We start from the raw sequence: 17,211 nt of genomic DNA, 5'->3' as shown, positions 1-17,211 counted from the left end.
TCATTATTACATTATTACGGTGTAATAAAAAAGTAACAGTCTTGTGCTGGCGCTGGCGGTGGCGGTGGTAGGCCCTAGGAATCACGTAATGGACCATCTGACTAACAGGCACGAGGATATTGTTTTAGCTAAATGAAAGGCAGCTAATTTACCCTTTTGCCATCACCATGTTTTTCCCAATGATCAACCTGGCAACAATATTCTTAACAGTGACAAATTCACATGGCCAGCAGACGTACAACCACAAAGAAACAGTGGATAGCGATGTGAAATCCAGCCCCATGATTAAGAATAAAAGAATCAAGCTTCCATAGTGCATGTCTATGTAAATGGATTTCTTCGCCCCTCTACCCACCCAAACCCCCACCATTTCATTGAACCAAATCTATGAGCAATGGGTTGCATAGCACGGACGCAAGAAGAGTAGAGTTATTTATGTAGCTTAGGCTAAAAGGACGTCTAGTCGAGTTTATTGTTCCATCTGCCTCGGGCATATTTAGATACAGCACATTTAATTTTCTTTCTCACCAAATCCTTACAATTTGCAGGCCTCGGTGCCACGAAAAAAAATTGGATTTCGTTGATTCCCAGACAAATAGAAAGCTTTCCAGCTTCCACATTAATTGCTCTCTGAAGACAACCCTAGCGCTCAAAATCTCGACTGCAGTACTTTCAATGGGGGAATCAATGCACATTCCTTCTACAACAAAAACAAAGATATAGGACAAACGAGGAGTCAGATGAATTAAAGAAGAAAGAACCAAATTTCCGTGGTGTATAATCTCTACATATCCAGAACCACCATATGAGGCAAAAATGAAAAAAAAAAAAAAGAAAGAAAAAAACCAACCCCAAATAAGAAAGTAATTCTTGCATTGGATCAAAAAGTAGAACCAAGTTACAGTAATAATATTCATCAAGGTTTGTATAAAGGGCTAGCGGGTTCCTTCTACAAGAAAAATCGCCACCTGTCAGCAAGAAAATTACATACCAGTGAACTGATTTCCATCTACACCTCCTTTCACCCAAGTCAGAGAGAGAATTACATAGCGGTAATGGATTGTTCTAATCTACTCTTCTTTCAGCATGTGGGATGGTATGATGTCCTGAAGAAGGCCATGGTCTTTAAGCAAAGACGGCCCTGGAGTGCAAAAACGCCTCTCATGAAGAAAACTGGCGTTAATATTGGAACCATTATGGCCAACGCTCAAAGGAGACAAGCCATTGCCAAATGGCTGCTGATAGTGAGATGGAGTCCTTTGCATTGGCATGCCAAAAGCTGCTGCTGCCCCGGCGGAGATGCCTGAAGTCAGATGAGAGCCACCGAGACCGGGACGAGGAATGACTGGGCTGGGATGAGTGTGTTGACCTTCGTAAGTGGTTACCACAATGCTTGGATCACTGAAAGATCTCTCGACTCTTTTCTTCACATTACATGAGGTGGTGGTGCAACGATAATAACTCCTTGGAAAATTAGAAACAGTGCAAATGAACCCATTAAAAATTGTTGTCTGAAATTTTATGTAAAGTGGTAAAAGAAGAGCATACGGAATGAGGGGACTAAAATGGGTTAAACATTGAAGTTAGTACCTAGGAAAGGGGCTGTTTTTTACAGCTTTTTGGCCGTACTTTCTCCATCTGTACCCATCTTCCAAATGATCAACCTCGCTCTTTGTCATGAACGCGAATCTCGGTTCTCTCTGTCTCTTCTGATTTGTCTTCTTGGGTTTCAACCTAGACCCACCATCACAAACGCCAAAAGCCAAAAAAATCCAACAATTCTTCATCAGCTTCAAATCACTTTGATGGAAAACAAAAAACCTCATTTCTTTTCCAAATTAGTTTCCAAATGGGGTTTCTGTTATGCAGTAAACCAAAACACAAACTCAAACATAGACATTAAAGGCCCATCCATGTCTTGGTCGTTTCTTCCACGGATTTCTCCTCTCTCTCCTTATTTTATTTTATTTTTTTTAAAAGAAAAGAAATAAAAAGAGAACAAAATTTTTTAAAAAAGAAAAGAAAAGAAAAGAAAAGAAACTCACTGTTTTCTGGTTTCTTGCTGGTCTTCTTCTTGGTCTTCTGCTTTAACAGGATCATCATTGACAGCCTCACTCGATGCTGATGATATCGACGAAGAGTTTGGAGTAGCAGGCTGATTAAAAACCTCAGGAGGAGAGTCGATCTTCGTCGAAGTTGGATTTGGAGGTTGGGTTGCAAGAGATGGTACCTGCTGTGCCATATCGAATAAAGGAGTAATACTCATGTCTTGAACACCCAGTAACTCCATAAACCCTAATGGCATCTTCTCTCCTTCACTCAAATCAAATATACTTTGTAATGGGAAACTATTCGCTATATAATCAGAAAACGGTGATGAGTTTCCCATAACATCTTCCATCTTTACACCCTCTTTGCTCTCCATGGATCAATCAAAACTCCAATTTTCTGTTCATCAAAAGACTTGCACTCACAAGAGAAAGGAATAGAAAGAGAGGGAGTGAAGCTTTGTTTAGTGAAAGAGAAGGAAAGAGTGGAGTAGGGTTGATCTGATTTATAAGGTAGGTGAAAGAGAGAGAGAGTTTTAGGTTTAGAAGAAAGTGAGATTTTTCGCTATAGGGAAATGGAGAGAAAGGGTGAGAGAGCTATAATGATGGGTTGGCAAAATGGCAACCAAAGAATTTACTGGCAATTGTAGGTCAAATTTTTGTACGGACATTCAACAGTGCCGGTAGCCATTCAACGCATAAGCTCATCGTTGGTCCGACAGTATGGTCGACGCTTTCATACGTAGATTTTGACCGGTTAACTGGTTCACGCAGTGTGAACGGCGTAAAGCCCTTTTGGCTTTGGAAAACTCAGCCCTGTTGTTTGTCCCCTGTGTATACTTGCGCCCCTGCGTCTACGTGTAAATTAAATAAAAATAGATAAAATGAAAAAAAAAGACAATAATATCTTTTTAATACATTAAAAATCATCCCATTAATAGTTAATTACTATATTTAATATTAAAACATTTCTATAAATAGTATTTTAACTAATTTTAAAGAATATTCTGAAATTAAAATATTCAAAAGATTATCGATTTGAACAACTCAAAATTGTGCTTTTTTAATTTCAATATTTAAAATTTATATTATTTACACACAATATCATTATTTTTATTTTTTAAATTTTGAATCATTTCACACGATTCTAAAGTAAATTTGTATAAGATATTCTCTTTCTTTTTGTTTTAATAAGATGGTGGTGATTTTTTTTTTATTTTTTATTTTGGTCTTTTGAATAAAATGATGTGGAGGTTGTAATCTTTTAGGCTTATATTGTCTTATTAAAAGGCAACGTGTATGGTGGTGAATTTTGTTAAAGAGGATAAGATAACGTATTAATGTAATGTTTCGCTTAATAAAGTGAGGGGGACTTTCGTCCTATAAGCAAAAAGATAATGTAGGGACTACGTCCTATGATTTAAAATAACTAACATTATAATAATCTTAATTTCATTGTTAATGTAAGGTTATTCTACTGTTTGAATGATTTGGACCATGACTCTATCATCACAAATATCCATGGTTTGTACATTTTCAATATGTCACACGAGGATTCAACTTTTTTTCAAAATTCGAAATTATTCTCTCATTGAATTCCGGCAGCCGAAACAAATTCTTTCTTTAGAACTTAATAAGAATTAGGAGCTAACCGGCTGGAAATATATAGTGGTTTTGTCCGCTTACAAAGAACCTGAACCAGGAATGATTCAACATGAAAGGTGTGAAATGAGGGCATAAATATTTTTGCATATATGCTCGATATTCACTTATTCAGTCGGTGATCATGGCTGCCTTTTCTTTCGAAGCCAGCGGAAATCCCCATGAAAAAGGCAAACAAAAGAAAGAAGAAGATCAGAATTCTCCTCCCCTTTTCCTTTTTTTTTTTTTTCTTACATTATCTTTAAGCTTTAGGCTTTAGGCTTTGGGGTGGGAAGAAATATATGAGAGAAGAAACACAAGATGATGCACGTGCGGTGTGCCGTGGGGACACAAAGGGGGTCGCACGCTGACATAATTTGCGTGTAAGCTCGACTTACCTTTGCATGCTTCAATAATTCGGTTCCTAACTTTTTTGGGTAAAGATTAATTAAGATTGTTCTTTTCACACATCATTTTTTTGAGTAAATACGGATAACTATATAAAGTACTGATCTCTCTTACTCTTACAAACCTTACAAACACCATCAATAGATTTTCTTTTCCTCACCATGTTTTCCGCTGGAACATCAATGCCATCCTTGTTGGACGGATAAAGACGAGACCCATTTTTCCTCTTCTTTTTTCTTTCTTCTAGGGTAAATATAGATGCCCCCTTTATTTTTATTAAAAATTAAATAATTTTTTAAACAAAAATGATGTGTTTATCAATCAGTCAAATAATTGATTTTTAATGAGATATGAACTTATATATCAATAGCCTTAATTGGATATTTCACCAAACATGTGAAATTTTCATAAAATTAATTACGACCATATGTTAGTTACATGGATGGGTCCTTTTTTGGCTGATTAAAGAGAAAAAGGAAACTAGCAAATGAAATGAACTGTTCTTTGACGTAAGAGAAAGCCCAAAAAAATGAATCATTTTTCTTTGTTATTCACTTGATTCCCTGTCACCTACTCCCACCTACTATGTCGTGAAAGGTATGAGATGACTAGCGAGGTCACTGAGATACATACAAAAACAATAAGCATATAAATATAAAATTAGCCTATTATTGCATGGAAATTCTCCCTCTAATGCCCCAATCAACACTCTTATCCACAGTAGCTTTCAGTAGAGATACGGCACTAATTGTCATCCAATCCAACACCATATTATAATAATCAACTTAATTTTGAAGTTTAAAATAATAATAATAAAAAAAAAACAACCCATTCTCACAATCCAGCAAGAGAAACAAATACCCACATAATTAACCAGGTACTTAATTTATTCTAGCCAGACTAATCTTCTTTTCTTTGCTTTTTTGTTTTGTTTTTTTCATAAACAGAAGAGACAACAAATTAGGGTAGAAACAAGATTTGTCAAGTAAAATCCAAACCAAAGATCATTAGCCGAAAATCGATGTTGAGTTTGTTCACTTTATCTAACTCTGTTTCTTTTTATTCAGCGAGATTAAACCAAAGCAGCCCACGATACACGGTCCGCTTGTCCCCATTGGGCGCGCACACCGATGGCGCGAGACCATTGGAGCCTTTCGCCACCTTTCTCATTCGCACACGTGTTGTTCTGCTACGGGTTTTGCTTTTCTGGGACCCGCCCTTTTTTGGGAGGGGGCACCGCCAACACCCACGTGGTCGATCCGACGGGTTAGATTTGCGTGGAGATGATGACATCAGGAAGCACGTGCCCCTGATTGTGCCGCGAGTTTGGCTTTTTGGGCCAAAAACTTGTTATGTTTTCATACCTTCTCCAATCACGTTATCAAGTTGCGAGATTTGGGATCATTTTCATTGGACCGTAAGCCTCTTGTTTTGGCAAATCTCCCCTCTGCTTTTTCTTTCTTTTGCAATTTTCTTGATAATAATATAATCTATGTATTAATACTCTAAGGTTATATGTTAACATTTTACTATGCCAAATTTCTCTCTTTTTTATTTTAAAAATAAATTTAAAACAATTTTGTTGAAGTATATGATACATGCACGCAGCTTTAACTTTATGAAAACACATGAAAAGGGTTTGTGACATTAGTGATTAGCCCTTTCTTTCTTTATTTTTTTTTTCTTTTAAAAGATAACTGTTTTGGAAACATAAGTAGAGACTAGAGTCTATATAGAATGGAAGGAGGCGGGGCCAAGTTTGTACGCGGCTTTGGAATATTCTTGGGAGGGTGGTTCGCTTTCGATACACGCTCTGAAGATCTCGTGTTCTTTATTCTATGGGTAATATCTATATTTATGCATGTTAGTGGAAAGAAAGCTGTTTCACTCTTTTGATTAATATTTTGGCTATTCTCTACCATTCTTAAATTATTCAATTAGAATATTATTTTGAAACTGTTTGAATAGTGTTTACTTCTTGGATACGTTTGGGAGCTCAAAAAAGAGAGAAAATGTATACACTATTCTTACATTTCTTTTTTAAATAAAGTTGTTTTGTTTTGTTCTGCCAAGTCGCCATCTTCCATCACCAGCCCAGTTTTTGGACTCGGAGCCCAAATTTGACAACGGTCACGAGTCTCCGCTACGTATTCAGACTTATCCCATATCGACATTTGTTTTTATTTTTTTGCATCTTGGTCAAATCTTTGAATATTACCTCTCTTTTCGTTTTGGTTTTTAGTGACATTGCTGAGGTAGAAGTTGTTCTGTAATGTTATCTGTATATCATCTTCTCTGCATGCAAGGAGTGCGACACGATGAGAAGAGTCAACCGATGGTACAGATTTTGTGATTCATCAACGGCAGTTTGCATGCAATGCAAGGTTCATAAATATATATATATATATATATATATATATATATATTAAATAATCTTCTAGTAACTTACTTGGTTAAGGTATTTATGTCTATATATATATATATTATAATATATATCAAATATTAAATAATCTGCTAAGGAGAGAGAACAAAAAATAGTAAAATTGTTGTATTTTTATTCTTGTTTGTAACGAATCCATGATCATGAGTTCCATCTCATAAATTTCATTCTTTCATCTTGAGTCCGAAATAATGAATAATCAAGTACTAATAGTTAACCATCCTTTTCAGATAAATATTCTGACAATCTTTTTAATTAAGAAGGTAGGCAACTTGTACCGGATTTATATTCAGATAATATTAAATAAGTTGCTCGTTACCCTCCATTATTGGCGGGTCATAAGCTAAAAATTCCTATAGATGTTTGTTCATGATTAATATTTTATAGATTTAACAGATATCTAATTAACCCACCTAACAGTTGCTTTTAATTAAAAAAGCCACCAACTTGAAGCGAAGCCGTGAACTAATTATCCTTTTCCATGATCAGATTTAGATTTAATAAATCAACAATCAAGCCGTAAGAATAATTCCCTCTCTTTTCCTTCACAGCTCAGAGTAGACTTTCTAGAAGATTGACATAATTGAGGCAGTCGAAACTGTGGGAGCTCTTTCCACTGATATATCTGACTCGTGAATGAGAGTTAACTTTTAGTTTCATCTTTTTGTGAATCATCAATCTTGACCCCATTAGAGGGATATGTATTATTCAAATCAAAAGTAGAGATATGAGAGCTGCACATGCGTGCCATGGGCAAGTCAAAGTGAAAACATTAGGGTTTTGGCATATTCAACATGATTATTTTTTATTTCCTTCTCTTTTTTTTAATATTACTATGATATAAAATTGTATTGAGAGACTCTCTAGGGAGAGGGAGTCAGAGAGAAAGAGACAAAATCTCCAAAATTTAATGTTAGTGCTGAAATCTTGTTGATGGTATTGGAATCCTATGGAGAATATCATTAACCTGATCTTCTTCTCCTGTCTCCTTTACTGTCTGCTGCATGTGTGTCTAAATGAAAGATATATAGGACTGCTAGGAGGATGCATCAATTTGTGACAAAACATGCGCGCAATAGATAAGAAACATTGAATCCAGCAATGTAGGAAAATTTTGGATTCTACAGGTAATAATACGCTTGACGTGTGACACAGCCTGCAGCCAAGCACCAACGTTTTATAGTAAGATCTATCACCACCAGAGAATGGACTGCAACATATTAATTACTTTTTTGACAAGGAAAATAAAAACAAATTTGCCGACAGTAAACATCGGCGTCGTATGTATTATTACTTTTTCTTTTTGAAAGAAATGAATCTCAGGATATTTTAGGATCGAGTCCCAAACCCGTTTTAGGCATTTCCAAATGTACGATTGATGTGTACAAAATCTGAAAATTACACAACCATGGTCAAAGGACACTGGTCCATAGTCCACGTGCTGCTGAAGCACACCATTCTATACCGATTGCAGGTAATTACCTTCTTTCTACTTTGTTGTTGCCGACACATTTAGCACCATTGCATCTCAAATTGGAAAATCTTGGGTCAGAGTCCAAACCCGAATGTCGGTCTGAATTGAGTCTTTCCACATTCAATTTTGCTTCCGAATCAAAACGTGTTCAACTTCTTCATCATCATCGTCATCATCATGGAGTTTACCAACTATTCTAGCAGTCATTATCAACTCTTGTTTTATGATAAGTTTTAATTTTTTGGTTTCATTATCTTAGTTCTTTCAAGGTCTTTCACTTAAGAAACCATATTCACAGCTTTGAGAGACTGTTGTCCAAATTATCACATACGATTTTTAAAAGGCAAAAGCTAACATTTAAAAATTAGTTTGCTTGATATTGCCTATCAAAGCTCATATTAATGCGATGCCCCACTTAGATGCGTTGTTATGGCATTGGAAATGTTTCAAATCTTGAAACAATGCTGATATCAGTGATATCACGAGGGAACGATCCTGTCCATGCCTTTATCACTATGATTCACTCTTGCCCCGCCACGAAATCTTTTCTAGGGCGCCAGTCGGTCTCCCTGACCCACTCTCTCTTTGTGATTTAGTAGGTTTTTTATTTTGAATTTGCTTTCAGTACTTCCACTCATACATCAGGTAACAGTGAAACTTAAGTAGTGCATATGAGAATATGAACTTGCTTTTGATAAAGTTAGAACGGAACCCAAGGAACTAGCGTTGGTTGAGTGCTTATAATAAACAAAAACCTAATCGAAATTCGATGTCTCAACTCCCGAGAGACAAGTCTAACTTGCCTCATGCTTACGTGTAAATGGATAACCGGTTATTGGGATTAGATAGGCTTGGCCCACTTAACCCCTTCTGGCCCTTCTCACATCCTACCCTGGGTGCGTACCTTGGTTTAAAGAGAGAACAGTTGGCCAACTTCAGAATCGGGTGGACATTTTAACAGATCTGGAAATGGGCACTACATAATGGGGCTGAAATAGATTTTCATTTTTTTTGGGTACTTCTGAACTAAGATCATACAGCTAGATTGCACACTGTTATTCCATAGTTCCATCAATGTTTCTGCATTGCATTGAAAAGCCCTTTTGGGATGGTAAAAGGGTACCTAGCCTAGTCTGTGTGGCTGTCGATTCATTAGAGAAAAAAATTTGAAAAGTGAATCCCCTCCAATAGTCAAGATATCAGTCAAAGGTTCATAATGAATGCACACATTGAAGTTTTGCTGGTATGATGTAATTGGCATGTTCTAAACCAAGCGTTTTTCTCTCACAAGGTTATACCAACTTCATTAATTTTGACAATTCCCAATCAGGTAAAATATATATTTCAATTTGCATTGCTTCCAAACAGACAGGGTCAATTTTCAGAATGACACCAATATTAATTAAGGGTTACCAATAAATGAAACAAACTTTATGCATAAGGAGAAGAGATAACCTGGGTGGCTGAGGCCATGAGCTCATGATGTCTCGAAACACCTCACACCCTTGATTATGGAAGCCGTTTGTGCTGTGATCACTGATTCATAACAGCCATGCAACATGTATAATTCCCCTGTTTCATATGCCAAGTTAAGGTATCAGCAATAGAGAATCATGTGGTTTTCAAGAGTAGCAATAAATCCTCCACAAGAGGATACATTTAACCTTCTGCTTTCTTCATCAAATTATGGCCTGTAGCAAATCCTACATCAAGCAAACTGCAGAAACCGAATAGCAGATCAAATAATTGTCAAAGCATCAGTTATTTTTATAGAAGTCTATCTAAAAGTTCATATTTAAGCTATTTATACCAAGTCTATTAATAACATGAGAAGAAAATTTCTTAATGCTGTTTGCAACACTATCGATTTCTTGCTTTTAGTTACTAGCACATCCTAATTGCGCTAAGCCTGGACAAAAATGTATAATTAATGAAACATTGCCAGATCTTGCACTAACTTTTGCCTTTGATGCTAAGGCTAACCACAGGTGCAACATCATGTATAATATTAAAAAGAAAACACTACTATATCATAAAACGGTGACAATTACCCAAAATAGAAAACAGAGAGTTATTAGTATATATTATTTATTACTTTTTAGGAGAAAAAATTACAAATATAAGAACAATAAATTAAGCCTTTCCCTTTACAATGTTAGGATAGCCATCAGTTCTTTCAAAGATATTCGTTGGGCAAAAGGACTCTTCAAGCCAAGGAAAAAAGGGTAAAGTGACCAATTCAGGTCGAGTTCTACATTCTAATTACATTAAATTTCAGTTATTTATTGGTATTAAATTCTATTCAAAAATCAGGATTATCAACTCAAAATAAAAACTTTTTGTGTGAATGCAGATAAATGGTGTCTAACATAGGGCTAACAAAGTTGAAGAGGAACAAGATGAAGGACTTGAAAGAGAACAACAACTTCAATATTACCAAATACACCGTAGGATCACTACTTCATCAATTCACAGCACGTTGCAATTAGTAGCCATCAGGCGAAAAGGATAAACAAAGAAAGGACAACACTGGATACAAGTCTGCCAGATTCTATTTCAATACAAAAATTGAGATCATGAGTATAGTAATAATAGGCCCTGACGACCCCCTTTATCAGTATGGCCTCTTCTTCTTCGATATACACATTCCAAGCGTTTAATCAGATATTCCTCCTAGAGTTATTTATTATCTCCAAAACAACTACCACATGAACCTGAACATTTACAGAAGCGGAAAGATTTGCCTCAGCATCTTAAACACTTGAAAAGGAGAGGCAGAAGAGAGGTGGGATCCAAACCGACCAAACATACTGCAAGTATTAGTTTCCATTCAAGGTCTAGTTTTAAATGCCCAACCCTTCTTCAATGAAGGCGGTTTGCTCCATTACTATATTTTCCCGCAATCACAATTTTAAAGGTACAACCAACAAATTTTCATACAAACCACTCGACCATGATTTGGACACCAAAGAGGCCACCTGAAAATTTTGAAGATTTTGTGGCAGAGTATTTCCATATGCAGACCAACAAGATTCTGAGGAATTATAAAGCTAAGATGAACGAAGGCAATTATATGAAGCAACTGTTCCTCCGACTTATCGTAGCTTTCGAAGAAAAGGGAATTCAGTGCGGAGATCTAATTGATGAAGCAATATTTGAAGAAATGAAAATAAAATATCAAAGTTTTCCAACAAGTTCATGTACCTAATCTGCTGTGTATGGGGGTATGGCTTTCTGCAAGATACTACTACTAGGAAAGTCTAATCCCTTTTTTAATTGCCTCTTTTTTTCCTTTTCTTCAGTAATGTTTTCACCTTTTGCTTTTAATAATAGTTTGATTCAAGTTTTTCCTAACTAACAGAGCAAATCAAAATGCTGAAATAATTCCTCGAAACAAACAAACACACTATTTGATTAAATAAAATTACAAATATTTAATCTAAAATACGACATCATTACCTTGAACTTTTAGAGAGTTGCTGCTTCCTTCTTTATATCAGCAGGTAGGCTTGGCAAGAGCAGCTAAATTTTTCCTTTCGTTCTCCAAACTTAGAGATTAAAAATGGCAATTTCGTTTAGGGGAAAGGAGAAAATTTTGGACAGAGAGCGACCTGTAGAAACGATAAGGAAAGAATGAAAAGACAGATTACGAGTTTGTGCGTGAATCTAACATGAAACTAAATCCACCTTCCAGATTTTTGTGGCTTACGGTTTTATTAAATTCACGCACAAACCTGAAATCTGCCTCCTCCTTTTTATTTTCTTTCCTCAAATTTCCCTTGGTCTCCTAAATGGAGAATAAGGGACTGTTCAGAATTGTTATGCGAAGGGTTTTAGAGCTGTGAAAGGTGGGTGAACCCTAATTTAAGCGGCTAAGATGTGGCGAATGACGGATACTCCGTTCGAATCCTGATCCGTTAAGGTTATAAAAGCGGTTGAAAGGTTGCATGAGCTGCAAAAGTTTTGACTTTATTGCAGCCAGCTGAGCCAGGCGTCGGGCAGTAAGGCGGTAAGGCCGTAGGGTAAGGCACTAGGCACTAGACAGTAACCAACTGTAAAAACTAGAAAAAATTATTAAAGTAATGCACAATACTAATATTTTATATTAGTATTTAAAATAGACTATTATTTTATTTTTATTTTTTACTGTCGTGCACCGTCCGCAGCTAAAAATGGTGTGCCGGGAATGAATTGAATGCTTTTTACTAGATACCAATAGAAAAATATAATATTATCATATTAAAGTATTAATATTAAATATTTGAGTATTTAATTTATTAATTATTGTATGTTCTTTTTACTCAAAAAGTAAGATTTGATTTTTTTTTTCAATTATAAAAAAAAATTTAATATTAATATTTTTTTTTAAAAAGCAAAAATTATCATTCATACATTCAATATAAAATTAATTTAATTAATTGAGAAAACCCTATCTGTTATCTATATTTTTAATTTATATCTATAATTTTATAATTTATAATATTTATGAAATTATGAATACTAAAAAATTAATTTGGAAAAATAAATATTTTTAGTTATTATATATTTAAATCTTTATTTATCATTTAAAATAATATTTAGCGATTATATGAATTGTATTTATAATTGTACATAGTAGCATCAAGAGGCAATGATTGAAGTCCAAATTAAGGAGTTCTAAGTTGCTGACAAATAAGAGTTCTAATTGTATTGAATGAGATATTTTTGAAATGTGTTCATTGATTATGTTTTTAAAATTTTTATTATAAATGTTTATTATAAATATTGATAAAATTTATTTAATTCGTAAATAAAAATTTCTAATTGTATTGAATAATTTTTAATAGAAACAATGTAGGCGACATAGAAATAATTTCAAGTAATAAATTTATTTTTTTCATCAAAAAAAATATTGCGCTGAGGGCTCAGCAGTTGAGGTCTGTCTAATTCGAGCCTTGGGTGTGTCCAAACTCGTTGCATTCTCCATTTGAAAGCCCCCATTTATTTTTGAGCTGATTGCACCAAACATAAGAAATAGTGGCTCATAGACCACTTGGTCCAACAATTCCAATTCTATTTTTCTAGAATTTTTGGTTTTTACTTTTTAATTTGGAAATGGATGATATAAACTCTACTCTCTAAATAAGAAATTATGTACTAATTATTAAATCAAATGTTAAAATACAAAGTTTTTTAAAAAATACATTTATGCTAAAATCCTGTGGAAATCTCTTTTTGCACTCCATTTAATTTCTATGTTGAGTTTAAAAAGTAAAATTATTTATGTTGGAATTATTATTTTATTTTATATATCTTTTGAAACTTATATTAAATTTGGTATATATTGAAACCTTTTATTTCATGTAAAAGCTATCATGAGAAATGACCTTAGCTTACCGTCTTTGTTCTCTTTCACCCTTCAAATTTATTATTATAAAGTAAGTTGGAAAAGAGAAAAATGCTAAAAGTTTTAGGATGGATTGAAATATTGACAATTTTGCGTATTACTCTTTTTAATTTTAATTTCAAAATTCCAGGCTTGGTATGATAATAATTAATCAAAGGGTTAAAGTGGATATTCCCCCTCTTGGTGTCTAAATTTACTACAGATAAAATTAGAAGGTGAAAAAATATTGGGTTAGAGGTTGCAACAGATTCTTTGAGTTTGAAATCTGTCATCGGGGAACTCAATCTCGAAACAGAGTTTTGTGTATAGAGGATCAGCATGCTTATCAAGGCTTAACTTTTATTCAAATACAAGTATGTATATATACATAATTAAGGAAGGCTGAAAGTTAGGTAGTCTAGCCCCTAGATAAATTATAAGATAAAATACATTAATCTTTTCGATTTTTGATCATAATTATATGTGAGTTTATTAATTTTCATAATTAATTATCTGTTTTAAAAAAATATTTTCATTGAATACATAAATCTTGTTATTAGTTAATCGTTAAAATTTTTGTTAGTTTGATAATATAACAATATTTTTAGAACAATTTTACTTTTCATTAATTTTAAAAATTATTACTATATAAATTATTATTATTATTTTTTTTTATAAAGAAAAATTTCTTTCCACACTTTGAAGGAGCACAGATTTGGTGTTCCATAAAGAGCTCAATCTAGGGCTCTCCAGGGGAGCACACAATGCTTCCTAAGGGAGCTCAAGAAGATTTGGCTAGATCTGATCATGGAATGCTAAATCTGGTTAAGGGTGGCCAGCAAGTGTAAAGGAACGCTATTAATTGACTTGAGAGAATTAAACATTTTATATTTAAACAATTAATACCGTTTACATATTTGAGACAAAATATTAATTTTAAAAGTAGTAGATTTGTGTGTAATTATAATAAAAAATTAAAAAAATAATATATTTTTCTTAAATTATATTCGATATCACATGAGAAAATATATCTCTAAAAATCTGTCTCACATAGCCATCATAAACATAAAGAATTCTAACCATTAGTAAAAGCGAACTCTTTTATCTGTGATAAAGGACATATTATGCTTACTGATATTTATTTGGACAACCAAGTAATTACAGAATGGATAAATAAATAGCAAATTACTGGAGCTTTGGGTCACTTAATTGAAGATTGTGCATTTTTTATGGAGAGGATAAACTGTCAAGCCATTGATTTCTGCCCAAGAGAGACCAATTGAACAGCATATTCGATTGCCCAAATTGCTAAAAAAATGGTGGATGAGGTGATAGAATGGAAAGATTTATCAGAATTACCAGTGTTAATCTAAAAAGTTGTTGATAATGATAAGAATATGTTCCTAAGACATAAGGGGTAATTTGAATTTGTATAAGAGATTGTAATATTCCATGGTAGATAAGTACTATTTTTTCCTTATCATAGGTTTGTCTCACCGAATATACTATGATAAGATTTTTAACAAGGCTCAAATCCATGGGATGAGAAACAAAAGGGGTGGGATGTTTGTTTTTGTCTAATATTGATTATCTCAGTGTATATGCAATTGTGGAATTAATGAAATGTATTTTCTGTCCAAAAAAAAATAAGCGAACTCGTTGAAAACATTGAACTTCCCGACCAGGCTGCCACAAAAAGGTACAACTCCAATAGATGAATCGACCGTTTGGTGAAAAACTTGTTCAGACTTTTTTCTGCAAGAATGTTCAAACTTGAATTAAGTTCAGAAAACTCAAGGGAGTCCAATGGGTTGAATACCTAGGCCCAATTATTGTTTTTGTCTTGCATAGAGCCCATTACTAAAGGGTTTTCATTTTCTCTTGCTCTTTGGGCTGTTTGTGGACCGGGGTTTGGGCTTTGTTAAATTCTATCCCCTTCAAAATCGAACTCCCAAAAATATGGTACGTGACGGTTGACCAATACTTACAATGTGCATCCATGACCCATGCATGCACCGAAAGCATAACATGATGGCATAATAAAATAACCCATTGAGGATAGAATCGTAAACAGTCACATAGTTGGAAGAAAAAAAAAAAGAAACTCTTTGCCTCAAAGCTTTGAATAACGGTTAGTTATTGTTAGTTAAATCACAGTTGGTGATCCATTACGGCTTTCGCTTTTCAAGAATCTTTGGATACTCTTTTCTTAATCGGTATGGTTGGGACTGAACTTTGTTAACATTGGACCGACCAAAAAGAAGTGGATAATCCTACTGAAATTTGCCTAAACGCGTCTTCACAAGCAACTGACTCGTGCTCTTGCATGACTTCAATGTTTTTTCCTTTTGAGTTTTGGTCGGATCTTTTTAACCTTTTATCAGGAATACCAGATAATGTACATAAATGTCAAATCCCTTGTTGCCGACAGATATTGACTGAAATTATCCAAAGTTTTGGATTTTGTACAGTGGCTTGGCTGGGTACTTGGGCCACAGTGCTGCACAGGTGTTGATGAAATGAAAGTTCACGTCGTTTGCCTGCCGAAAACCACTTTTAACGGCGACCATTGAATCACAGTTGTGATGATACCTTTGACATGACGGGTAATTAAATCTTTGTCTCAGACACATGGTTCTTGCATTTGGAATGGTTCTTAAATTTTTCTTCTAGCCCTTTCAGACCATGTCTTTATCTGATGTCTAGAGCCACGTGTTGGAGTGAAAGTTTGACGCTTGGCAAAATTTGAAGGGTTTTTTTTATGCTGAAATAACTCTCAGGTAGCTTCCTATTAAAATTTTACTAGAGATGGAAATTAAAAGTATATTGAGGAAGACATAAATTTTACTTTCAAAATTACATATAAGATATAAGAGAGAAGTCTTAATAAAGGTACTATTCTCATTGGATAAGCAATACTATTCTTTTGCAAAAAATTAAAAATAAATAAAAATAAAAAATATTATTCTTTTACATTTATTTAAATCTAACTTAAAGAAGATTAATTTTATTTTAAAATATCTCTTAATTCACTCACAACATTGTTAAAGATTCGGAGTCCATGATGTGAATGGTCTTGATTAAAAAGAATGTCTGCTACTTAATTTCGAAGAAGAATTTACAGTTTATTTATTATCTATTTATTAATTTAGATTAAACTTTTACTTTTTTTATTTATTAAAAGTTACTTTTGTTAGTGTTGCAAATATGAAGCAGTGAAGCAACCATTTGTTCATGACAATTTTTGGCCTTTTTCCTGATTCCAAGTTATCTTTCGAATTTTTGTTACGATGCTTCAAGGTCAGCAATCGGTGTTCTCTTTTTTCTTTATGTCTAAAACCAGCTTTATTTTCAATCCATCGTCAACTTGCTTCAGTTAGGGCCCTGCTAGTGGCCAATGTTTCAAGACATGAACAGCGTCACATTTTCCAACTGTCAGCCTAATTTCCTGTAAAGTTGTACTACTTAACTGTAGAGCTTAAGAGTAACCGAAATTGGTTAAATGGATTAAAAGTTTGCCTCAAACGATCCAACAAAAAGTGACCTAAAGGCCTGCTTGCAACTGTAACAGCTGATTTTTGTGGCAGTTGCTATCAAAACGTTGTTAGAAACATCTTGGTGGGAGATTCTAGCGTGTCCCCTGTACATGAATATATAATTATTTCAAAGAAGCCTGGATACAATCTCTTTGCTATACGTCCTAAAGCAGTATCTGATCTGATTTTATCCTGGCCCTTAGCCTTAGCTTTATTACTTTATTAGCCCATAGCTAAAAGAATATGGTCTAAAACAAAACGATCCAAGAATATCTCTTCTCTATAATTGTGTCTCTCCT

General features: G+C 34.2%; 1 protein-coding gene and 1 long non-coding RNA gene across 4 annotated transcripts; both read right to left on the bottom strand.

Moving 5' to 3' along the window:
- Positions 187–2,624, bottom strand: LOC18613724 (probable WRKY transcription factor 23). Of its 3 annotated transcripts, none has more exons than XR_001929488.1 (4): positions 2,046–2,624; positions 1,591–1,734; positions 992–1,464; positions 187–700 (listed from the first exon to the last, which is right to left on the bottom strand). XR_001929488.1 is itself a non-coding variant. In XM_018127572.1 (3 exons), exons 1-3 carry the CDS (start codon positions 2,423–2,425, stop codon positions 1,071–1,073), a joined length of 918 nt encoding a protein of 305 aa, XP_017983061.1. In that variant the 5' UTR covers positions 2,426–2,624; the 3' UTR covers positions 746–1,070. The 3 variants fall into 3 exon arrangements, 1 of the variants encoding a protein (XP_017983061.1); XR_001929489.1 differs by having other exon boundaries at positions 187–697; XM_018127572.1 differs by lacking the exon at positions 187–700 and having other exon boundaries at positions 746–1,464.
- On the bottom strand, positions 9,338–11,947 carry LOC18613722. The gene is made up of 3 exons (XR_001926183.1): positions 11,471–11,947; positions 9,676–9,728; positions 9,338–9,583 (listed from the first exon to the last, which is right to left on the bottom strand). It is a non-coding gene; the product is annotated as an uncharacterized LOC18613722 (long non-coding RNA).

Source organism: Theobroma cacao, chromosome 1 (genome assembly GCF_000208745.1).
Source record: "Theobroma cacao cultivar B97-61/B2 chromosome 1, Criollo_cocoa_genome_V2, whole genome shotgun sequence".
Classification (NCBI taxonomy): Eukaryota; Viridiplantae; Streptophyta; class Magnoliopsida; order Malvales; family Malvaceae; genus Theobroma; species Theobroma cacao.
Note: the sequence above shows the minus strand (reverse complement) of the source record. Positions and strands in the feature narration are given on the sequence as shown.